This window comes from Hylobates moloch, unplaced genomic scaffold (genome assembly GCF_009828535.3).
Source record: "Hylobates moloch isolate HMO894 unplaced genomic scaffold, HMol_V3 SCAFFOLD_254, whole genome shotgun sequence".
NCBI lineage: Eukaryota > Metazoa > Chordata > Mammalia > Primates > Hylobatidae > Hylobates > Hylobates moloch.
In genome coordinates, this window is record NW_026652529.1 from 1 (window position 1) to 22,842 (window position 22,842).

The 22,842-nt window shown below is 56.5% G+C and overlaps 5 protein-coding genes across 16 annotated transcripts; 1 reads left to right on the top strand and 4 right to left on the bottom strand.

The window, feature by feature from the left end:
- Positions 1-4,171: 4,171 nt before the first annotated feature.
- Positions 4,172-5,700, top strand: LOC116464187 (leucine-rich single-pass membrane protein 2). Of its 2 annotated transcripts, XM_032147478.2 has the most exons (3): positions 4,172-4,603; positions 4,693-4,881; positions 5,088-5,700. In XM_032147478.2, exons 1-3 carry the CDS (start codon positions 4,504-4,506, stop codon positions 5,219-5,221), a joined length of 423 nt encoding a protein of 140 aa, XP_032003369.2. In that variant the 5' UTR covers positions 4,172-4,503; the 3' UTR covers positions 5,222-5,700. The 2 variants fall into 2 exon arrangements, 1 of the variants encoding a protein (XP_032003369.2); XR_009212186.1 differs by lacking the exon at positions 4,693-4,881 and having other exon boundaries at positions 5,088-5,205.
- Positions 5,701-5,765: 65 nt separating this feature from the next.
- LOC116464181 (interferon-related developmental regulator 2) lies at positions 5,766-10,539 on the bottom strand. 3 transcript variants are annotated; one of them, XM_032147461.2, is made up of 12 exons: positions 10,256-10,530; positions 8,573-8,692; positions 8,406-8,490; positions 8,187-8,311; positions 7,946-8,103; positions 7,728-7,778; positions 7,466-7,644; positions 7,274-7,379; positions 6,819-6,956; positions 6,604-6,732; positions 6,430-6,525; positions 5,766-6,293 (listed from the first exon to the last, which is right to left on the bottom strand). In XM_032147461.2, exons 1-12 carry the CDS (start codon positions 10,503-10,505, stop codon positions 6,213-6,215), a joined length of 1,518 nt encoding a protein of 505 aa, XP_032003352.1. In that variant the 5' UTR covers positions 10,506-10,530; the 3' UTR covers positions 5,766-6,212. The 3 variants fall into 3 exon arrangements, with proteins under 3 accessions (XP_032003352.1, XP_032003350.1, XP_058290988.1); XM_032147459.2 differs by lacking the exon at positions 5,766-6,293 and having other exon boundaries at positions 6,300-6,525; positions 10,256-10,535; XM_058435005.1 differs by lacking the exons at positions 5,766-6,293; positions 7,274-7,379; positions 7,466-7,644 and having other exon boundaries at positions 6,300-6,525; positions 10,256-10,539.
- Positions 10,540-10,870: 331 nt separating this feature from the next.
- Positions 10,871-17,414, bottom strand: LOC116464182 (hyaluronidase-3). 3 transcript variants are annotated; one of them, XM_058435006.1, is made up of 4 exons: positions 17,274-17,414; positions 12,750-13,178; positions 11,674-11,763; positions 10,871-11,557 (listed from the first exon to the last, which is right to left on the bottom strand). In XM_058435006.1, the coding sequence occupies exons 2-4, from the start codon at positions 13,101-13,103 to the stop codon at positions 11,288-11,290; spliced, it is 714 nt and encodes a 237-aa protein (XP_058290989.1). In that variant the 5' UTR covers positions 13,104-13,178; positions 17,274-17,414; the 3' UTR covers positions 10,871-11,287. The 3 variants fall into 3 exon arrangements, with proteins under 3 accessions (XP_058290989.1, XP_032003355.1, XP_032003354.1); XM_032147464.2 differs by having other exon boundaries at positions 12,750-12,894; positions 17,274-17,408; XM_032147463.2 differs by lacking the exon at positions 17,274-17,414 and having other exon boundaries at positions 12,750-13,659.
- LOC116464183 (N-alpha-acetyltransferase 80) lies at positions 14,447-17,410 on the bottom strand. 6 transcript variants are annotated; one of them, XM_032147470.2, is made up of 4 exons: positions 17,274-17,410; positions 16,881-17,162; positions 15,853-16,126; positions 14,447-15,718 (listed from the first exon to the last, which is right to left on the bottom strand). In XM_032147470.2, the coding sequence occupies exon 4, from the start codon at positions 15,507-15,509 to the stop codon at positions 14,649-14,651; it is 861 nt and encodes a 286-aa protein (XP_032003361.1). In that variant the 5' UTR covers positions 15,510-15,718; positions 15,853-16,126; positions 16,881-17,162; positions 17,274-17,410; the 3' UTR covers positions 14,447-14,648. The 6 variants fall into 6 exon arrangements, with proteins under 6 accessions (XP_032003361.1, XP_058290991.1, XP_058290990.1 ...); XM_058435008.1 differs by lacking the exon at positions 15,853-16,126 and having other exon boundaries at positions 14,447-15,573; XM_058435007.1 differs by lacking the exon at positions 15,853-16,126.
- A 551-nt stretch (positions 17,415-17,965) lies between the features above and the next one.
- LOC116464185 (hyaluronidase-1) lies at positions 17,966-21,672 on the bottom strand. Of its 2 annotated transcripts, XM_032147472.2 has the most exons (4): positions 21,564-21,672; positions 20,155-21,078; positions 19,061-19,150; positions 17,966-18,873 (listed from the first exon to the last, which is right to left on the bottom strand). In XM_032147472.2, exons 2-4 carry the CDS (start codon positions 21,052-21,054, stop codon positions 18,556-18,558), a joined length of 1,308 nt encoding a protein of 435 aa, XP_032003363.1. In that variant the 5' UTR covers positions 21,055-21,078; positions 21,564-21,672; the 3' UTR covers positions 17,966-18,555. The 2 variants fall into 2 exon arrangements, with proteins under 2 accessions (XP_032003363.1, XP_058290987.1); XM_058435004.1 differs by having other exon boundaries at positions 20,155-21,672.
- Between the last annotated feature and the right edge of the window lie 1,170 nt (positions 21,673-22,842).

The window sequence follows — 22,842 nt, forward strand, 5'->3', positions numbered from 1 at the left end:
GTGTGTGTGTGTGTGTGTGTGTGTGTGTGTCTCCGTGGTCTTGAACTCCTGGCCTCAACCAATCCAATCCTCCCACCTTGGTCTTTTTTTTTTTTTTTTTTTTGAGATGGAGTCTCGCTCTGTTGCCCAGGCTGGAGTGCAGTGGCATGATCTCAGCTCACTGCAAGCTCCGCCTCCCAGGTTCACGCCTCAGCCTCCCGAGTAGCTGGGACTACAGGAGCCCTCCACCACGCCCGGCTAATTTTTTGTATTTTTAGTGGAGATGGGGTTTCACTGTGTTAGCCAGCATGGTCTTGATCTTCTGACCTCGTGATCCACCCGCTTCGGCCTCCCAAAGTGCTGAGATTACAGGCGTGAGCCACCGCACCCGGCCAGCCACCTTGGCCTTCCAAAGTGCTGGGATTAGAGGCATAAGCCACTGTACCTGGCCTCTTTTGGGATCTTAACAATAACATTTGCTGTGTATTTTTTCTGTAATAAACAATTCACATTCAATTTAGAAAGTGTGAGAAAAGCACAACAAAGTACAAAGAGGGAATTTTTTTTTTTTGGTCTTGATCTCCTGACCTCGTGATCCACCCTCCTTGGCCTCCCAAAGTGCTGGGAATCACGGGCGTGGGCCACCGCACCCGGCCCTTTTTTTTTTTTTTTTTTCCTGAGACGGAGTCTTGCTCTGTTGCCCAGGCTGGAGTACAGTGGTGCGATCTCTGCTCTCTGCAACCTCTGCCTCCCAGGTTCAAGTGATTCTCCTGTCTCAGCCTCCCAAGTAGCTGGGACTACAGGTGCCTGTCACCATACCTGGCTAATTTTTTTATATTTTTGGTAGAGACGGGGTTTCACCGTATTGGCCAGGCTGGTCTCAAACTCGACCTTGTGATCCACTTGCCTTGGCCTCCCAAAGTGCTGGGATTATAGGTATGAGCTACTGCGCCCAGCAGCAGGGAATTTTTTTTTTTTTTTTTTGGAGACAGGGTCTCACTCATTGGCCAGGCTGGAGTGCAGTGGCATGATCACAGCTCACTGCAGCCTTGACCTCCTGGACTCAAGCAATCCTCCCACCTCAGCCTCCTGAGAAGCTGGGAACACAGAAGCATGCCACCACACCAACCTAATCTTTAATTTTTTTTTTTTTTTTTTTTGAGACGAGGTCTAGCTCTTGTTGCCCAGGCTGGAGTGCAGTGGCTTGAGCTTGGGTCACTGCAAGCCCCGCCTCCCGGGTTCAAGCTATTCTCCTGCCTCAGCCTCCTGAGTAGCTGGGACTACAGGCGCCCATCACCATGCCCGGCTAATTTTTTGTATTTTTAGTACAGACAGGGTTTCACCATGTTGACCAGGCTGATCTCAAACTCCTGACCTTGTGATCCGCCCACCTCCCACCTCAGCCTCCCAAAGTACCGGGATTACAGGCGTGAGTCACCGCGCCTGGCCCTAATCTTTAATTTTTTTGTAGAGATGGGGTCTCCCTATGTTGCCCTGGCTGGTTTCAAACTCTTAGACTCAAATGATCCTCCTGCCTTGGCCTCCTAAAGTGCTGGGATTACAGGCATGAGCCACGGTGCCCGGCCCAAAGACAGAATTTAATATGACCTTAAACCCACTGCCCAGACATAATGACTGGCAGCACTTGCTTGTTTTTGTTGTACTTGCTTTTGAGCATGTCAAGAGGCAGTTTCAAGTAAATCATGGAGGTTGAGTTACTGTCCTGAGAATGACAGTCCCAGAGTGCAAGGCCACCCTTGCTCCTATCTGGAGGTGTCCCCCCAGTGCTCTTCCCTACTGTTATCAGCTTCCAGGTGGGTATCTGGAGCTCTTGGCATCTGGACCAGGATTTTTAGAAATCAACTTAAAGAACAACCAGAAGAAAATATAATTAAATATTGGCCGGGTACGGTGGCTCATGCCTGTAAACCCGGCACTTTGGGAGGACAAGATGGGCAGATGACTTGAGGTCAGGAGTTCAAGGCCAGCGTGGCCAAAATGGTGAAACCCCAGCTGTACTAAAAATGCAAAAATTAGCTGGGCATGGTGGCACGTGCCTGTAATCCCAGCTACTGGGGAGGCCGAGGCAGGAAAATCGCTTGAACCCAGGAGGCAGAAGTTGCAGTGAGCCGAGATCATGCCACTGTACTCCAGTCTGGGTGACACAGTAAGACCCTGTCTCAAAAAAACAAACAGGCGAACAAACAAAAGGCCGGGCGTGGTGGCTCATGCCTGTAATCCCAGCACTTTGGGAGGCTGAGGTGAGCAGATCAGGAGGTCAAGAGATCCAGACCATCCTGGCCAACAGGGTGAAACCTCGTCTCTACAAAAAATACAAAAATTAGCCGGGCATGGTGGCACGCGCCTGTAGTTCCAGCCACTCAGGAGGCTAAGGCAGGAGAATCGGTTAAACCCGGGAGGTAGAGGTTGCAGTGAGCCAAGATTGCACCACTGCACTCCAGCATGGCGAGAGAGCGAGACTCCATCTCAAAATAATAATAATAATAGTAATCTTGCCAGGCACGGTGGCTCATGCCTGTAATCCCAGCACTTTGGGATTCTGAGGCGGGTGGATCACTTGAGGTCAGGAGTTTGAGACCAGCCTAGCCAGCATGGTGAAACCTGGTTTCTACTGAAAATACAAAAATTAGCAGGGCATGGTGGTGCACATCTGTAATCCCAGCTACTTCGGAGGCTGAAACAGGAGAATCACTTGAACCTAGGAGGTGGAGGTTGCAATGAGCCAAGATTGCGCCACTGCACTCCAGCCTGGGCAACAGAGCAAGACTCTGTCTCAAAAACAAAAAAGTGGGCTAGGCACGGTGGCTCACGCCTGTAAATCCCAGCACTTTGGGAGGCCAAGGCGGGTAGATCACAAGGTCAGGGGTTCAAGACTAGCCTGGCCAAGATGGTGAAACCCCATCTCCACTAAAAATATAAAAAGTAGCTGGGTGTGGTGGAAGGCGCCTGTAATCCCAGCTACTCGGGAGGCTGAGGCAGAGAAGTGCTTGAACCAGGGAGGCAGAGGTTGCAGTGAGCCAAGATCCTGCCACTGCACTCCAGCCTGGGCGACAGAGGAAGACTCCATCTCAAAAAAACCAAACCAAAACAAAAAACGGCCGAATGCAGTGGCTCATGCCTGTAAATGCCAGGACTTTGGAAGGCTGAGGTGGGCAGATCACTTGAGGTCAGGAGTTCAAGACCAGCCTGGCCAACATGGTGAATCCTCATCTCTACTAAAAATACAAAAATTGGCTGGGCGTGGTGGCTCACGCTTGTAATCCCAGCACTTTGGGAGGCCGAGGCGGGCGGATCTCTATTAAAAACACAAAAAAAGTTAGCCGGGCGCGGTGGCGGGCGCCTGTAGTCCCAGCTACTCAGAAAGGCTGAGGCAGGAGAATGGCGTGAACCCGGGAGGTGGAGCTTGCAGTGAGCCGAGATCGCGCCACTGCACTCCAGCCTGGGAGACAGCGAGACTCCGTCTCAAAAACAAACAAACAAACAAACAAAAAAAAAACAAAAACAAAAATTAGCTGCGCGTGGTGGCTCACGCCTGTAATCCCAGCTACTCGGGAGGCTGATGCAGGAGAATCGCTTGAACCCAGGAGGTGGAGGGTGCAGTGAAGCGAGATCACGACATAGCACTCCAGCCTGGGCAACACAGGGAGACTCCATCTCAAAAAAAAAAAAAAAAAAATCCCTGCTCTTGGATCCAATAATTCCACTTCTGGGAACTGAAATTAATTAATAACTATCAGGAAATTAGGAAAAAACCTTCATACTCAACGGTGGATGTCCTGGGGGTTAATTTCAAAAGGGAACTGCAGCAGTGAGCCAAGATCGCACCATTGCGCTCCAGCCTGGGCAACAAGCGAAACTCCATCTCTAAAATAAAGCAGGAGGGGGGAACTGCAAACAACCTAGATGCCCAGGCAGCCTCAGAGAGATGTGTGAAGGAAGAGACCTCAGAGGCATGTGCAACAGTATAACAAAGAAGGGTCTCTCCAATAGAAAATGTTGAATGAAAACAGCAGGGTTCACACAGGTACAGCAGAGTCACACTGAGTATGTTAACGAACACAGAACCAAGGCCAGGAGGGAAAGGCACCAGAGTGGCTACAATAGGGCTTTCTGACCAGAAGATGCCAGGCATTGGGTCTTCAGGGAGAACTGACAAAAGAGGCAGGACTCAATTCCATTTGCTGAGGGTTTAGCATTCAAGGCTGATAAACTGGTAGAAATGAGCAGGCAGAGGAATGCCTGAATCCCTGGGGTGCTTGGAAGGAAACAAATCAAATGTACCTGCTGCTCCTGTATACGGAATAAGCCTGTAAGGGTCTGGGATCATCCTGGATCCAAATCAAGGGTCATTCCTGAGTCAGTTTTAGGGGATTTGGAACCAAATGTCCCACTATCCCTATCATCCGCAAGTCCCTGCTGCCTGAAGCCACCTGGTAGAAAGAAGGGGGTTGACTCACACTGGCTAAATCAGCCTGCATTGCCCCTGCAGACTCCGTGGAGCCAATGATGCCCAGCCAGAGGAGCAGGGGGCCATTGGCCCCCAACCATGTGCACGAGGTACGCCTGCACCGGGTGGAGTCCATCAGCGACCTACATAGTGGAGGTGAGCGGGGACAGTGGGGTGGATGATGTGCTGGGGGAGGGGATGAAAGCAGGTGCACCCACCACCCTCCCAATGTCCCATCCACCCAGCAGGCACACTGCGCCCCTATCTAACTGAAGAGGCACGGCCGTGGGATGAGCTGCTGGGCGTTTTGCCGCCGTCACTGTGTGCCCAGGCTGGCTGCAGCCCTGTGTACAGACGAGGAGGGTTCCTGCTGCTGCTCGCGCTGCTGGTGCTCACTTGCCTGGCGCTCGCACTCCTGGCTGTCTACCTGAGCGGTATGGATGCACAGGGTGCTAGTAGGAATAGAGAGCAAGGCAGTGGGGACTGGGAGGCCCTTCTGTGTAGCTGGAAGGAGCAACTGCAGATGCCGCAGCAGTGAAGGATGGGGTGGGAGGCCCGTGGCTGCCCCTGGTCCTGGGCTGGGTCTGCAGGGGTCATGGGGTGGCACATGGTCTGATGATCCCCCACTTCCCATTCACAGTGCTGCAGAGTGAATCCCTGCGCATCCTGGCACACACACTCCGCACGCAGGAGGAGACACTACTCAAACTCCGCTTGGCCAGCCTCAGCCAGCTTCGGAGGCTCAACTCCAGTGAGGCCCAAGCACCCAGCTGAGATGCTATTTGGATCTGGGGCCTGGGGGTGTGTGTGTGTGGGGGGGGAATAAAGTGGCTATGGGCAGGTCTCTCCTTCCCTACTGCTGGCTGCCACATCTACACTATTTCCTTGGTGAGATTTTTGTACAAGAACCTGTTGTTAACTTAATAGCTGCCTGCCTCTCCTGATCTCTTCAAGCCAGGCCTAGCCAAGCCTCTGGTGCCAAAGCCTTGCTTTGGGTGGCCCAAGGTCAGGGGAAGGGGCACCATCCTCCTGGCTCCTCCTGTGGCCTGTCAGCACTCTCTGGCCACCACAGATGGCAGGTTCTGAAGTCTAGAAATAGCTGCCCCCATAGCAATCACCCAAACTCTGCCAGGCCTCCCAGTGAGGGTCTAGCCTCAGCTCTCAAAGACAGGCTGGGCTCTGAGTAGGGGGAGAGGTGCCACCTGGGGAAGACTGCCTTGGAGGGCAAAGGTGACATTGTGGAAGACCCAGTTGGGCCCAAGCCTGGGATGGTAGATGGGGAGGGAGAACAGAAAAATACCCAGGGGTTAAGACCACAGAAGGCTGACCGTTCTGTTTAATTATCTGTAATAATCTTTAAAAATCAGCACACAAATCCATTCCAGGTAGCTTTGCCTCCCCACCTGCTATGGTGGCATTTGTCCAGATGCCACCACCCCCCTAAGAGTGGGTCATCCTGGGGGAGCAAGGCCTGAGAAAGGAAAGGAAGGGAAAGACCCCCTAGTGCCTGCCCCACAGCCCTGAGGCAGGCACATATTTAGCCTGGCCTGAAACAGGACAGGAAGAGGCCACAGGGCTGAGTGCAGGGACAAAGGGGCCAGGGTCCCAAGTGTCCGGGCCCCCAGCTACCCACCCCATGTCTGTTTTTGGTTTTGTCATTAAAAAAATAAAGTGACAAATACTGGTGGAGACCAGCTGTTGCACTGTCTTCTGTTAGAAATACGGACCAAGGGCACAGAAAGTCTCCTCTTCAGCAGGTCCTGCTTCACAGGATGTCTGCCCGCTTGTCCCGCACACGGCTTCGAGCCTTGGTCCGGGCTTTGAAGGCGGCAGCATTGTACAGGTGCTAGAGTGGGGACAGAGAGCAACACCCTGGGGAGCTAGGAAGGGAAAGGGCTGGGGGTCCTCTTCCAGCCTCTACAGAATTCCAGGCCTCCAGGAAACGGGAATGGGGGAAGAGAAAGGTGCCCAAGGGTGCAAACCTTCTCGAAGCGTGGAACCTTGCAGGCCTTCAGGGCAGTGGCATCCAGCAACAGCACAGGGCCCAGGCCAAAGATATCACGGAGTAGCTCATTGTTCTGGGGGGCAGAGGGCAGTGAGCTCAGGCCAGACTGAAGCAGCCACACCAGGTGTCCCCTCCCTGTCCGTCCCCGCACCTGGAGGTGGTGGTGTATGCCCGAACCCAGCACTTCCTTGAAGGCAGCGTAGATCCGGTGCCGAGCCCAGCTGTCCATGTAGAGCACCTCAAAGCCGAAGCGCACTATCTCTTCTTCACATTCACCGCCCTGCAGGATAGAGGGGCCAACACAACTGGGCTTGGCTGCTATGCCTGGGGGTGCACCCTTGCTAGGACACACGTTCTCACACATACCTCCACGGAGTGCAGCACGGCACGGAAAGTAGAGCGCTGGCGCCGACGATCGGCCTTGGCACGGTACTTGTTACTGTCAGTGGCCAGAGTGCGCAGGACACTGCAGAGGGCCTCCATGTCCTCATAAACAAACTCCTCCTGAAATGGGAGCATTGGAGGGTGTGTGGTAGATGCTTGAGCTCTGCTGGCTCTGAACAGGGCACTGCCCAAACCCCTCCTTTCACTGAGAGACCCTCTCTTATCTGCCTGGCCCTTTTGACCCCTCCCTGGCCTCTGTCAGGCCAGGACACCGCTGCTGAGGGCACTCATCATGACATCTAGGAGATGAATCTGTTTTGGGGCCACCTCCTCTGCATAATGACCTAAAGCTGTTCTGTTTTCTGTGGCACCCCCTGCATCCAGCCTGTGATGGGCAGGTGGTGTCACCAAGCACCCCCCATCCTTGTCCCTCGCACCTCAAGGTCCCGGGCAAGCTCAAAGAGCAGTGCAATGGTTTCACCGGCAGCGATCCGCAGGTTCACACTTTCACTGGACAAGAGCTGGGGCAGCCGGGGCAGCTGCCTAGGGAAGGGGCAGGCTGAGCTATATGTGTGGGTTGGGGGCCTCTTTGAGATCCCCTCCCCCTCCCAGTGGACAGCCACCCCTACCTGTCAAGGATGTGGCTGATTTGGGTGCTGGGGCAGATGGTGAGCAGCAATGCCCAGGCCTGCAGGGCAGCACAGAGCAGGCCGTGCAGGCTGGCAGGAACCACAGGACTTGTGGAGCTGCCCAAGCCATAGAACCGGCTGAAAACACTTTCTAAGCAGGCAAGGCAAGAGACCAGGTCCTAGGAGCACAGGGAGGCAGGGGAGCTCAGAGGCAGAGTTACAGCCCTAGATGCTCTACCACCTGTGCCCAAAGACCACTCACCTGGATGTCGGCGGCAGCCACGTAGCAGCCCAGGCCAAGGGCAGAAGCACACTGTTGGGAGGAGGGCAATGCCATGCCACAGTCAGCGGGTGAACCTGGGTTCCCAGCCCTGGAGCTCACTCCCCTCAGAGTAAGGGAGGCTGAATTCAGGGGGGAACTCACCACTCTGCTAAGGGATAAGGTGCAGGAAGGGTTTCATGGGGCACAGGCACACTCACGTGGAGCCGGGCAGCAGGGCTAGCTGTGCTGTCACTGAGCACAGAGACCAGTAGAGGCTGCAGGCTGTGGAACAGCTCCTCACCCTTAGGTCCAGGGCCCAGCTGCACACAGAGCAGGCCTAGCACAGCAGCAGCCAGGGCTTGTTCCTCGCCCTTCCCTGTGGGATGCTTTCCAGTCAGCCCATGCAGCAAGGGCCAGCGTCTTCCCAGTTTAAGTCTCCCATACACCCCCAGGTCCAACCTTTCTTGAGGCACTTTTCCAGGGCATCGGCTAGTGTGAGGCGGCGTTCCAGCAAGAAGTCGGGGAGTAGGCGGGACGCCAGGGCCAGGCGCAGGCTCTCGAGAGCACCCTGCCGGGTCTTGGCACTGGGGGAGGTCGAGAAGGGGGGGTCATATGGGCCAGCCCTCCCTTGGTCACACTTGGAGCTGGGTGTAGGAGTTGGCTGGCAGCCAGGGGTACCTCTTGTCTGTGAGGCAGTCCACATACTCCTTCAGCTTTTCCTCAAGGTCTTCCTGCTGGCCCTGCTCATCCACGACATCCCCCCCTGCAAGGCCACCTGGTCAGCTTCTTGTCCTCAGCCCATGGAGCCCTCACCAAGCCCCTGTCAAACTTCCACCCGCTCTCACCAAGGCTGTCCTCTGCAGTGGTGCTGAGAAGGCTAGGGCATTCACTGGCAGTGCTGCGGGCCTCACTGGCTGCCTCATCATCACTGGAACCCGAGTCAGCTTGGACACTGCTCCGGGCACCTGCAGAAGGTGGAAAAGGACATTCAACTTGCTTCTACTGATGAGGGATGGCTGGGGGTACCTCACCCGACCTCATAATCCCAAAAGATAGAATGGTGCTCCTCCTGGGAATGAAAAACCAAAGCCAAGGGTCAGTTCAGTAGGGCTGGTGCACTCCTGTGTGTGGGGTCCATCCAGGGCCAAGGACTGACATTGGCAAGGTTGGCTGCTGTGGCAGAGTTTTGGACAGGGTGTGATCACCAGGCTGGCCCTACTTCTAAGAACTACTCACACCCCTCATCTGCAGGACGAAGTCCAGGCTGCACACTAGCCTCTGCTCCCCACCACCTTTTTTTTTTTTTTTTTTTGAGACAGAGTTTTGCTCTTGTTCCCCAGGCTGGAGTGCAATGATGCCATCTCGGCTCACCGCGACCTCTGCCTCCCGGGTTCCAGTGATTCTCCTGCCTCAGCCTGCCGAGTAGCTGGGATTACAGGCATACGCCACCACACCCAGCTAATTTTGTATTTTTAGTAGAGATAGGGTTTCTCCATGTTGGTCAGGCTGGTCTCAAACTCCTGGCCTCAGGTGATCTGCCTGCCTTGGCCTCCCAAAGTGCTGGGATTACAGGCATGAGCCACCACGCCCAGCCTGCTCCCATTTTATCTTACTATCCCACCTGCCAGAGCAGCCCAGCCTTCCCTCATTCGCTCCACTGTACTGGGGTCCCTCCAGCTGCCAGGCCTTTGTACAACTTGCTCTCTTCTCCATCCTCTCCGGACTCACCCAGAAGCACTTCCCCCCAGGCCTCCCTGAGTCCTAAGTCTGGGGCTGATACCACTCAGTGAACATGTTCCATACCTTATTAGATGTCCTCCACCCAAACCCCACCACCATGGTGGTGACCAGTTTAAAGTTGTGCCTACGTATTTTCCTCCTTCCTGTGCCCGGCCCTCCTCCCCTCCCCCTCAAAAATAAAAATAAATAAATTTGTGCGTGGTAGGCACCCCACCCCAGCAGAGTAAACATATGTGTTTACTGCATTAAGACAGGCTCCTGGTCTAAGCTGATAAGCGAGTCCCAAGACTGCCTCAGGCTCCAGGATACTCAGCTACCTTGTGAAGTCAAGCCTGCCAAGCTGCCAAGGCCCTAATCAGGTAGCTTCCCAACAGAGCCCCCTCCCTCTGTTCACCAGAGCAGGCCAGGCCTCCCGCCAACTTCCTTGACCAGTCCAGGAAAGGATCAGGGTTTGGCAAGAGGACTGGCTTCCCGCTCTGTCCGGTGAGTTTGTCTACCCAGCAAGCAACTGAGGCGCAGAGGCAATGGGGAAACTGAGGCCCGGAGGGGCTGGCCGGGTCACCGCTGGGAGGGCGGACTCCCAACAGGCAGTGGGCAGCGAGCTCAAGTTGGGCACGCACGTGGCCAATGACTGCTGGGGCACGTGCCAGCCTCGGTAGAGTTCTGGGAAGCTGCGTGGGGCTGGCCGAGGGGGTTCCCCACCCAAGGCCCTCGAGAACAACCAAGGGGACCCAACAAGACCTCCGCTCGCCGCTCATACAGCTGTCCCGCGCCCCCACCCCACTCACCTCCTCCACGGCGCTGACCACCCTTCCGGAGCGTGTTGCCCTTACGGGCGCGAGGCATGCCGGGAACCTGGCGCGGGGGGCGCGGGGTCAGGGACCCGGTGGGTGTGGGCTCCAGGCCAGCGAGACGCCGGCCGGTGCGCTGCGTTGAGACTTGGCTAGACGACGGGAACCACACGCCGCGCGCGCCACCATCTTCGCGAGGCGCCCCGCCCTGCCAAACAGGTCGCCGGGAAGGCGAGTTCCAGGCCATCCGATTCAGGCCCACATCCACGAGGCTAAAACTACTAATTCCAGAGGCCTGAGCGCGCAGGCGACGGCGGCTGGCTACGCGTAGAGCACCATGGGAATGGTAGTCCACGCCTGGGGCCCACCAGCCGACGACGCGCTAGCTGAACTATGCACCCACAATGCCCTGCGCGCGCCCCAGCCCCGGGTCGGGAACAGGTGCACGGTCGTTAACTCCGAAGCGTCCCTCAGTGGAGCACCACGGCAGGACTGGCTTCTCGGGGCACTTGGCAGCGGGACACTCCAGACGAGGCCGACCCCTGCCTGGGTCTGGGGACCATGGGAAGGGCTTAGAGCTTGGGATAACAGGAGCAACAGCCAAACCTCAGGCAGTGGAAAAAAGTGACTTTATGATGAAAGAGTGCAGACAACAGCTTAGCACTTCACCGACCTTAGCCAAGATTTTTTGGGGCCCATCTGCCCGTGCACGGCCCATCTCCTGTGACCTCTCCATGGGCCTAGTGAGGTGTAGGCACAAAGCCCTAGGCTGGCAGCCCTAACTAGCTCGAACCCGACTCTCCCTGGAACTGCTTCCTTTCCATGGGGGACTCACATGATCTCAGAGGGCCTCTGGTTTTATAAGCGTTTTTTCTGGCCCTTTCTACCCCTCAGGGATTCCAAGGGAAGCGGGGTGTGTGCTTGGGAGGGTTGACTGTAAACTGAATAGAGCAAGAGTGGGACAGAGTAGTTCCGGGACTGGAAAAGTGGCAGCAGGGAAAAGAAGAGGCAGTGGCAGGGGCCCTGGCTTTATACTGCTTCTTTAGGCCCAAGCCTGGGCTCCTGGCAGGTGGGGCCAGCCCAGCCCCAGTAACAGTGGCAGCTGAAGGACTTCCAATCTCCAAGGCTGCCGTCTGGCCACAGGTGTAGAAAGGCTTCCATCTGTCCTGGATCTCGCCGGGCACAGCGCCCGTGGCCATGGCACCGCTGGTGACTGCAGGCCATCGCTGCCCTGGTCACATTGATCACATAGGGGCCCAAGGTGTCCACCAGGTAGTCATGGAGATGCCAGCACTCCTCCTGAGGAGAAGGGAAGAGATGTGTCAATATGCCTGCTCTACAATCTTGACATGGCCGTCCCCCATCCTGGGACCACAACATGTGCTACATGGCAGGCTCAAAGGGGCAATGATCACCTCAGAGCTGGAGAGGCTCAGGTCCCCCCAGAGCACCACGCCGGCTGCCCCTAGTGCTGCACTCACACCAACGGTCTGCACAAGGTCATCCTGGAGGCAGAGAGAGCTGCTAAGCCAGGGCTGGGCTGGCCCGATCCATGTGGGCACACATCCACATTCAAGAAACTCTTCTGGTTCACTGTCACAATCTGATTCTACCTCTACAGTAGGGCCCCTCTAGTTTGGTTTGGTTTTAGAGGCAGGGTTTTACTCTGTCATCCAGGCTGGAGCGCAGTGGCATGATCATAGCTCACTGCAGCCTTGAACTCCTAGGATCAAGTAATTCTCCCACCTCAGCCTCCCAAGTAGCTGGGACTACAGGCACATAACACCTGGCTAATAATTTTTTAGGCTGGGCACAGTGGTTCACACCTGTAATCCCACAGTTTGGGGAGGCAAAAGTGGGAGAATCACTTGAGCCCAGGAGTTCAAGACCAGCCTGGGCAACATGACAAAACCCCATCTCTACAAAAATATAAAAATTAGCTGGGTGTGGTGGCATGCACCTGTAGTCCAGCTATTTGGGAGGCTTAGGTGGGAGGATCATTAGAACCAGGAAGTGGAGGCCGCAGTGAGCTGAGATGGTGCCACTGTACCCAGCCTGGGCAACAGAGCAAGACTCTGTCTCAAACGTTTTTTTGGTAGAGACTGGGGTCTCACTATGTTGCCCAGGCTGGTCTCAAACTCTTGGCCTGAAGGAATCCTTCCATCTCAGGCTCCCAAAGTACTGGGATTATAGGTGTGAGCCACTCATCCAGCCTGAGTAGGGCCCCTTTGTATCGAGTCTCTGAGTGGCTTCTCAGGCCTTCCACTCAGAATATCTCTCCTCAGGCCAGCACTCCAAAGGCTGGGCCTCCCTACCCCTCAATATCTTCCAGGGCAAAGCCATGCCTCCCTCATCAGATGCTCCAGGACAGGGCCTTCCACTCAGAATGCCTAGATTAGGACCAACCCCTAGGCAAGGTCTTCTCCTGGGACCTTCCTAGAACAGGGCCATACCTCCTGACCCAGACCCCTAGACCTCAGCTTCCACTTACCTGGGACAGGAACCTCCCAGATCTCCGGTGTGTGAGGCGGACATAGGCCAGGACAGGCAGGGGATGTCGGTGCCCAACAAGGGCCACACGGAAGGCCTCCTCCAGGCGATGTCGGACAAAGGCCTGGTGGTGGGCAGGCGGCAGCCTGGGTGGAAGGTAGATGCTGGGGAAGAGGGCACTGGAGGCGGCCCAGAGCCAATGCAGTTGAGTGTTGCGGGCAAGGGTGGCTGCATGGCAGCGGCCGGTATAGTTGGAAGCCATACTAGGCCGGCCATTCCCGCAGGCTGGATAGTGATAGAAGCCCCAGAGTCCATGGGGCCGCAGTGCCTGGGCCAGCCGCAGCGTATCCTCCATCAGTGCACGGGCTGCCTGCTCAAAGCCAGTATAGGCCTTGTAGAGCTGCTCCTGAGGGTCCAGGTCAGGGAATACCTGCTGTGCCCAAGCCCAAGAGGCTGCCTGATAAGCCCGGCGGCGGCCCCAGTTCCCAGCCCAGAGTGGACACCACTCCTCCCAATCCAGCACTGCTGGGCCAGCAAAGCCGGGTCTCAGGCTGTGGTGGATCTGGTAGGCAGCCAGTGCCAGGTGGCGGTCAAGGGGCAAAGCCTGGGGGATGCCCCCATTGTGAGCTGTGCCCCTGGGCCCAAAGTAGGGATAGAGGCCGAGCTGGTTCTTGTAGAAAATGGTCATGTTCTGACCGTGGAAATGCTGGCCACGGTTGGCTATGATGCCCAGAGCATTGAGTGGCAGGTGCACACCAAAGCGGGCGTTACAGTGTGCTGAGGGTACATTCCACAGCACAGAGAAGGGGCGTTCAGGGACCTGTGGTAGGGGCTGGCCATAACCCAGGCACAGGGCCACCCCCAGCACCAGGACTGGGCCTAGTTGCGTGGTCATGCCCCAAGGATGGAAACCTGCAGGAGAGAGGGGGGTGTAAGCTTAGAGTCCATAGCTATGGCCACACCTTCCACATAGCAGGGAAAGCCAGGAAAGCTCCCCCAGCTCCTCCCCATCCTTACAGGAGGAGCTGGGGAAAGCATGTTTCCCCAGGGGTCTCTTTGGCCTTTTAAAGCAGCCACACCACAAGCTGGCTATGATGCCCCGGGCATCGAGTGGCAGGTGCACACCAAAGCGGGCTTTACAGTGAGCTGAGGGTACATTCCCTCCCATGTTCCCTATCTGTCAATACACCACTGTGTCCTCCCACAACTGTCACAAGTCCCCTTCTTTCCTCTGCCCACCTTGTTCCCTCTTCCAAGAACACTCAGCTCCCACCTCCTCAACTGCCTGGTTTAATTCCTACCTAGCACTCAGGTCTCTGCTGTGACATCACTGCCCTGGGAGGTCTCCTGGATCCCTAGGTGGAGTGAAGTCACTCGGGTTCCCAAAGCCTCTGTACCTCCCCTGTGCCACATGGATCCTGCTACTGTATGCCTGTTTGTCTAGTTACCCATTGCCTATGTCCTGTCCAGGGCTTGACACACAGTAGGCGCTCAGTGAATGGTAATGAGTGAGTGAATGGGGAAGAGAACAGCCACCCTGTCTCCTGAGCCTGGTGGGGGGTAAAGGCAAAGGACAGGCATCCTCCCATCAATGGCCTCAGGGCCAAGGTGGATCTGGGGACTTCTGCAGGGATAACAGACCTGCGGAAGAGGTGAGAGGTGAGGGTAGGGGGGTCAACAAATAAACTGTCACAGCCATACCTAAGAGAGCCTTTATTCAGCCACACTGACAGCTCTGAGCCAGAGCCACCTCCTGGCCCCACTGGTACCCAGGAAACATGCCCAGGTTAAAGCTGCCCCCCAGGGGCTAGGGGCTGAGGTATGGTCAGTGGGCTGAGGCTTGTAGACTGTCTGGGGCAGTCTATTGAACCAGAAAGACAGTTCCTTGCCCCTGATGGCCTCAGATGTCTTTTTCCATCCAGAATATGGGGCACCCCCTCACATTTTGATATTGTGTCTCCAGCAGGCTTTTTGAAGGGGGCCCTGATGGAACTGGGGGTGAGGTGGTCAGGCACTCAGGTAGGGGAGGGGGTGGTGGCAATGGAGGTCCCTTGGGACTCCTTGGGGCAGCTTGGGCAGTCAGGTTTGTGGCCTTCCAGGGTGGCCGGGGAGAGGGGGCTGTGGGGAAGGCATTAAGCAGGGTGGCAGGCAGCCGTCTGCTGGTGAAGACCAGGCCCTGCACAGGCTCACCCAGCTGGTAGCCCAGGTGGATATAGAAGTGCACCTGGTCATGGGTGGTGAGGTGCAGCTTGCGGAAGCCCCGGGCCCGAGCAAAGACCTCCAGGCCCTCCATGAGGCGGCGGCCAAAGCCACGGCCCCTCAGGGCCCGGGCCACCACCACCGTCTCCACTAAGAGGCTCTGGGGCTGGTTCAGCACCCGTGACAGGCGGGCATGGCCCACCACAATGGGTGCTGCTTCAGGTGTGGGGTGGGGGCTCAGCAGCATCAGGCAGAGGGGGAAGGCATCTGAGGACTGGCCCAGGGAGTGCAGGCGGGAGGCGCGGCTGCGGGGCCACTGATCATTGATGAGGTCAGCACAAGCATCCAGGAGCTCTGGTCGGCGGTGCACAGGCTCCAGGATCAACTCAGCCAGGCTAGGAGCTGGGGTCTCCTGTGGCTGGTGTTCAGGATCCAGGGTAAGCTCAGTTGGACCAGGATTGAAGGTCATCTCTGGTTGGCATGTGGAATCCAGGGGTAGCTTTGGCTGGCACGCAGGATCCAGAGTCAGCTCAGCTGGGCTGGTGCTCAGGATCAGCTCCATCCGGTGTGTAGGGTCTAGTGTAGGGGTCAGCTTGGCTGGGCCAGGGCTCAGAGTCAGCTCTTGCCTATGCACAGGATCCAGGTTCAGCTGAGTCAGGCTGGGAGCCAAGGTCACCTGCTGCTAGGTTGCAGGTGGCTCAGTGACAGGCTGGAGGTTAAGACCCCAGTCTCCAGGCAGTGGCATCTCTTCAGACCACAGTGGCTCTCCTCCTGTAGATAACAGCCATGCTGGGCTGTGCCAGGAGGGAGGGTGGGGTTGGGGCAGGGAAGGGCTGACAGAGTGCAAGGGGGACCATGCATACTGGAACTGGGAAGTGGTGGGCTGCACTTTGTCCCACACTCACCTGATAGCACAGGTGACCTGGAAGAGACCCATACCCTATAGAGCAGGGCAGATAGATCCAGGTGTCTACCCCACGTTGGAGGGAGGCTGGGAGTGATGGATGAGCTGCTTAAGGTTGGGGCAGAACCTAGGAGTCCTGGCCCCATACTGTTCTGGCTACAAATTTGTCCTCCTCAGGACCTCCCCTCACAGCGGGCCTGTAACACCAGGTCTAAAACAGCCGACCCAATCTACTTGCTGGCCTTCTGTCTTCCAGTAGTCCTCCTAGTCCACCACTAGGGCATGGGATAGAAGATGCAAAGCAGACACTATACCCCCTGCTCAAACCTACCCAAGGTTCCCTCCATAGGAAAAACTGCCCCAGGAGTCTTCCTGTCCCTTTCTTCCCCCTATGTTCAGAGTCTCCTCCAGCTCCCAGCCTTTTCAACTACCTGGGCTATGCCCTACCTGGGCTATGCCCACTGCCTTAGTGGATCCTGGGGCCCCACTCATGCACCCATCAGGCTGAGCTTTGGCCTGTCTTGACTGCCTTCCCCACCTGGAGCCCATGGCCCCCTTCCTAACTCTGCCCATCTCAGGACACTTTGGATATAGACCCAACTGTCCCCTCAGATGGGGCCCCAGCAGCACCAGCACTGGGCCTGGTTCACAGTCACACAGCAGTATTGCTTCTGCAGGCTTGGTTCCCCACTGGCCTGAGTTTCGCAGGCACCCTAGATAAGGACCACAGCTTCCTTCCTATATCCACAGGGTGTCCAACGGTCACCAGGTTGGGGGCCCAGACCTCCTGTGCCCAAACCCTACTGTTTTCCCACCTTAACCAAGGTCCTGCTGTCAGGCATGTCTAGGCTGGGGGTTTTCTAGTGGTGGGCGAGCAGCTGGGCCCCCTCCTTCTACTCACCTGCTCCAGAGGGGGCCTCCTGGCTCCCTTTACCTCTCCTGAGCTTGAGGCCAATTAAACACTGGTCAGTAACAGGCACCCCCCTCCCCTCACCTCCCACTCCATTCACAGGGCTGTAAGCCCCTCACCTGCATCAGCCACCTCTGCAGCAGCCGCACCCTTTGGTCTGGAGGGAGGAAGCCCCAGGATCCGCCCCCTAGGGCTGAGCCCGGGGCTTCTCCGCGGCCTTAACCCCTTCAGTGCCGACCCCATGCACTGTGGGCGGGGCTCCGGGGTCCTCAGAGAGTGGCTTCTCCGTCTCTCCCGGGCCTCGGTTTCCCCCTCCCTCCTAGTGGGTCACAGGCTGTGGAGCTTTTGGGAATGAGGACTTCGAGAGCTCGACTCTGTGGGCAGGTGTGGCTCGGCATGGTCTGGAAACGAACGATTGACGCGGGGAGGGCGTGCGGGGTGGCATGGCCACTTGGGGACTGCAGGCTCGGGGTGGACCTACTGGCAGCAAATGGGAAGGGTGCGGTACTGACATGTTGATGCCGGGCTCCGAGATGTTCCGCGTCCTGGCTCCGCACAGCTGGGTATCTCACTCAGTCGCCACCTCGGACTCCTCGGTCCGACAGCGTTGGCCCCCAGCGGTGCGGCGGATGTACTGCAGCCGTCGCGTCCTGCGGTGCGCCAAGGCGTTCTAAGGTCTCCCGGGGTGCCCCGGCACCCGCGCGACGCCGCTTAGGCCCCGCCCCTGGTTTGCGCGTCACAACACCCACCAGGCGCAGACTCAGTCTCTACCCTGGCTCTGCCCCTGCTGAGCCCCACCCCATCTCCATTTGAGTCCGCCTCCTCCCCACCCGGCCCCATACAGGCCCCTCCTCCTTCTCCTTGCGTCACAGCTTAGGTCCCGCCTCGATTTGGCTTCTTCCAAGCCCTGCCCCAGCCCAACACGTCACCACTTCAGCCAGGCGCAGGCCCCGCCTCCAGCTGGCTCTGCCTCCGTCAGCCCCGCCCCAGGCTCTGACAAGTCTAGCTTCGGTTCCCGCCGGCCTCTTGCCCCAGGACAGCTTGTAAACGTCCGATCAGGTGGGGCTTCCTCCTGAAATTTGGGCCCCACCCTGGGAAGCAGCCGCCCTTAGACTGACGTCAGATCTGGTGAGAGTGACAAGCCTTTCCTGTGCCCTTTGGATACCGGGGCCTGGATATTTTAGGCGCTCAATAAACAGCTAAGTAAATCATGACTGCTTTATTTGCTGGACTGTTGCCTCTCAGCAGATTCAGGGGTCGTGCAGGGCTGGTTACCATAAACTCAGTAGGAGTGCAAGGGCTGTACCCCCGGAGCTAGACAGCCTGGGTTTGAATCTCAACTTCTCCCTTTTCTTGCTGTGCAACCTTGGGCAACGTGCTTACCCTCAATGTGAGTGACTCAGTTTCCTCATAGCCTCATTGTGAGGAATGAATAATTCCATATGAAATGCTTAGAATGGGGATTGGCAAAGAGTAGGCACTCAGTGAATGTCAGCCTTTGTGATTGCTGCAATTCAAAGACTGGCTCAGTGTCTCTGGAGGAACTGTCTATGACCTTGCCAAATAGATGCATATGGACATGGAATGAATGATGTCTGCTGTGGTTCTAACTCCTTATGCCACTATTTCAGTCTGTAAGTAAGCATGTGTGTGCAGGGAATATGCCTGTGACAGTGGCTGAGTGTACTCTTTACTGTGACCATGACTTGTATGACTGTGCATGTATTTGAGGAAGCCCTGGCCAGACCCAGAGTGCATTAGGTTCTCAATATGTGCAACTCAATGTGTGGCCAATCACCACATGCTCTTCTGCTCACACCACGGTCCCTGCCAGCCAGGGTAGCATCGACATTTGAACTCCACAGCCATTTGTGCCTGATCTTCAAGTGAGAGGGCACCCTGCAGGCTCAGGGGCCCACCACCAGGCGTGAGCTGGATGGAGAAACTGGCAGGGTTAAGGAGGAGGAGGGCTTTGGGGTGGCTGGGGCGGCGGACACAGCGGCCATGGCCAGAGCACAGGGCTTGACTGCAGAGAAGGGCCCCACTGGTCACGTTCAGGATGAAGGGCCCCAGCGTAGTGTCCATATACTCCTTGATGGCCTGACATGATTCCTAGGTGGGAGGGGAGGATAGTGTCAGGGACACCATGGCCATGTATGGGCCCACCCAGGGCACTGAGGCACTCACCTGCTGGTCAGCCAGGACTTTGCAGGTAGAAAGGGTAAGTCAGGGTCTACCCAGTCAGCTTAATGGCCCCACCCCTCCCCCACCCCCACCCTCATGCCAGGCCTAAGCTCACCTTGGTTCTTGTATTTTCCCAGCTCACCCAGAGCACCACTCCAGCTGCCCCCTGGGCCGCACTCTCCCCCAGGCTGTGCTCCAGCTCATCCTGGGAAGGAGACAGCACAGCTCTGTGGGGCCTCCTTCGCACCCTGTGGCAGACTGCTGGAACACCATTGGATGGGACAAATAATTCATAACCTTCACCTGGGGCTGCTCTGGCCATGGAACCAGAGGCAAACTGCTTCCTCCTCTAGCCTATGAATTCCATGCAGACAGGGACTACATCATTCCAATAAATGTTGAATTGCCTGTGCCTGGCACAGAACTTGGCACAAAGTACACACTCAATGGATGTGCTCATGCGCCAGGCACGGTGGCTCATATCTGTAATCCCAGCACTTTGGGAGGCTGAGGTGGGAGGATCACCTGAGGTCAGGAGTTCAAGACCAGCCTGGCCAACATGGTGAAACCCCATTTCTACTAAAAATACAAAAATTAGCCAGGCATGTTGACGGCACGCCTGTAATCCCAGATACTCTGGGGCTAAGGCAGGAGAATCACTTGAATCCAGAATGTGGAGGTTGCAGGAGCTGAGATCTTGCCCCTGCACTCCAGCCTGGGTGACAGAGCAAGACTCCGTCTCAAAAAACAAAACAAAACAAAACAAAACAAAAAAAGAATTAATGAAGAATGAATGGATGAAAATGTCCCAAGGTTGGGGGCCGGGCACGGTGGCTCACGCCTGTAATCCCAGCACTTTGGGAGGCCGAGGCGGACGGATCACGAGGTCAGGAGATCGAGACCATCCTGGCTAAGACAGTGAAACCCCGACTCTACTAAAAAATACAAAAAATTAGCCGGGCGTGGTGGTGGGCGCCTGTAGTCCCAGCTACTCAGAGGCTGAGGCAGGAGAATGGCGTGAACCCGGAAGGCAGAACTTGCAGTGAGCCAAGATCGTGCCACTGCACTCCAGCCTGGGCGACAGAGCGAGACTCTGTCTCAAAAAAAAAAGAAAAGAAAAGAAAATGTCCCAAGGCTAAAGTACCCCAAGGCTGGACCTAATATCTGACAAGGCAGGTTGACAAGGTGGGCAGGTTACAGAAGACTCACCAGGGGCAGAAAGTGGTTTGTCATGTCATAGAAGATCTGGACATAGGGCAGCACCGGCAGATTGGGGTCACCAGCAGTCACAGCCACACGGAATGCCTCGGCCACACGATGCTGCACATACATCTGTGACTTCCCTGTGCCCTCCAGCACTGCGGGCATGTAGATGCTGGGATAGAGGGCACGGCTCTGGCCCCACAGCCACCCTAGCTGGTCATTTTGGGCACGGATGCCTGATGGGCACTGACCGGTGTAGTTGGGGCTTAGAAAGTCATAGTTGTAGCAGTCAGGGAAGCCATAGAAGCCCCAGAGGCCGCGAGGACGCAGTGCCTGCCCCAACTGGAGGGTGCCTGCCATCCAGGCCCGTGCAGCTCCCTGGAACTGGTCCTGGGCTACTGCCTCCACCTGAGGAGCTGGCCAATCAGGGTGCTGCGCCTGGACCAGTGCCCGTGAGCGCTGCCGGTAAATGTCCTTGGTGTCCCAGTTGAAGGCCCAGCGTGGGCGCCATGCCTCCCAGTCGATGACTGCCAGCCCTGAGAATTCAGGAGCAGGTATGGCAGCCAGGATGTCCTGGAATGTGCGGGCCAGGTGGGCAATCAGGCTGGCATTCTGGGGCAGACCACCAAACACAGGCTCCCCAGTGGGTGTGTAGTAGGGGTAGGTGCCCAGCTGGGAGCTATAGAAAATTGTCATGTCAGGGCCGCGGAAGGTCTGCCCTGGGTTGGCTACCACATCGAAGACACTGACATCCACGTCCACACCGTGCCTCTCCAGGCACCACTGGGTGTTTGCATTCCAGACGGTGGTGAAGGGCCGGTTGGGTAGCAAGGGGCCCCTAGAGCCTTGGGCCATATCGAGTAAGGTCAGGAAGAGGGCGCAGATGGGAAGCAGGTGGGCTGCCATGGCACGGGACTGGTCGAGGACAACCTGGCCAGGGGAGGCAGAGCTGAGAACAGGTTGCAAAGTCTCTGGTTCCCCCACTGCTCAGGGATGGGGGGCTGAGCCCTTGCGCATTAATCCACCGCTGCTCTGGTTTCTGTTAAACATTGACCTGCAGGGCTCCGGGAGGGCAGAGGAGATGCATGGAGGGGAGCATGGCCACTGGAGGGCACATCTGAGTTGCCTCTCAGACCAGGCCTCTGCCATCTCCCACAGGACTTGCTCTAGCCTAAGCTCGCCCACCCCTACTTCCCCATGAGCCACTGAGGCCATGACATCTGTTCTGGAAAAAGTGGCTGACAGCCAGGCCCTCAGCCCCCAGGCTGACCCGACCAAGGGGAGGAGGCCTTCCTGTCTCTTCCACCAGAAATCCTGGCAGCCATTGGAGGAAGATCCAATGGCTTCAGTGACCAAGGACAGGTCAACCCAGCCCTCCTGTACACCCGCCCGTCTGCCCGTTCATCCCTGCTGACCTTGGGGCTGAAGGGCCTTATCCTCCAAATTTCCTGACCCCAGGATGGGGGCCTAAGCAGGGCCTGGCCAGATTCCACCCCAGCTGCACCAGAGACTCCTGGAGGAAGGAGCCGCTGCTGGAAATTCTGAGCTTTTGTAGGGGGTCACCCCACCCAGGCCAGGGGCGGGCCAAGGGGCGGGCCTTGGATTAGGAGGCCAGGCCAGGCCAGGCATCAGGGCTACCTCCAAATCCCTGGCAAAGGGATCTTGGTTGGGGGTGGGGCTGGGCCAGCAGTGGCCCCTCCCTCGCTGTCAGCACTAGGGCAGGGCTTTGTGGCATTACCTAGGCTGGAGGGGGTGGGCGGGGGCAGACCCTGCTGGGCAGGCCTGTTTGTGATACTGGAGACTGGGTTCCTTCGTGTCTTGTGCTCAGGGAGTGTTCTTTGTCCATGTGGCTGCATCTGACATTGATGGGCCCTAGGCACTTTACTTTCATGGATCCTTTCCTCCTTAAAAAAACTATTTTAAAATATGGCCAGGCATGCCAGGCGCAGTGGCTCACGCCTATAATCCCAGCACTTTGGGAAGACGAGGCGGCGGATCACGAGGTCAGGACATTGAGACCATCCTGGCTAACACGGTGAAACCCCGTCTCTACTAAAAATACAAAAAATTAGCCAGGCGTGGTGGCGGGCGCCTGTAATCCCAGCTACTCCGGAGGCTGAGGCAGGAGAATCCCTTGAACCCGGGAGGCGGAGGTTGCAGTGAGCCAAGACTGCACCACTGTACTGCAGCCTGGGCAACGAGGGCAAGATTCCGTCTCAAAAAAAAAAAAAGAACTGGCATCATAAGTGGGCACCATTAGCCATGGATCAAGATGCCATGTGAATTCTGTTACTGAGAATCTGTCACAAAAAAGCAGATCATCCTGGGACATATGGAAAAGGTCCGTTTTCTGTGCCCATAACACTGAGGTTGAGATTCTTGACTCTGGAAAATGCCACACCATGAAACTTTCTGATGATTGGCCAACTAGTCTTTCCCAGGCAGCACCTCCAGTCAAACACCAAAAGAAGAAGTGAAGTAAAAATCAAAATCCATCACTGCTCGTTTCATTATTGCCACACAACACTGAGAATCTATCCAAAAGAGATAAAAGCAACCTCTACAAGAATACATGAACAAGAATGTTGATTGCAGCAGTGTCCATAGTGGAAACTGCAAGCAAAGTAAATGTCAAGAAGGGGATGGTTAAATAGCGTAGGTATATTTATACCATGGAATGGAATGTAACTTTTA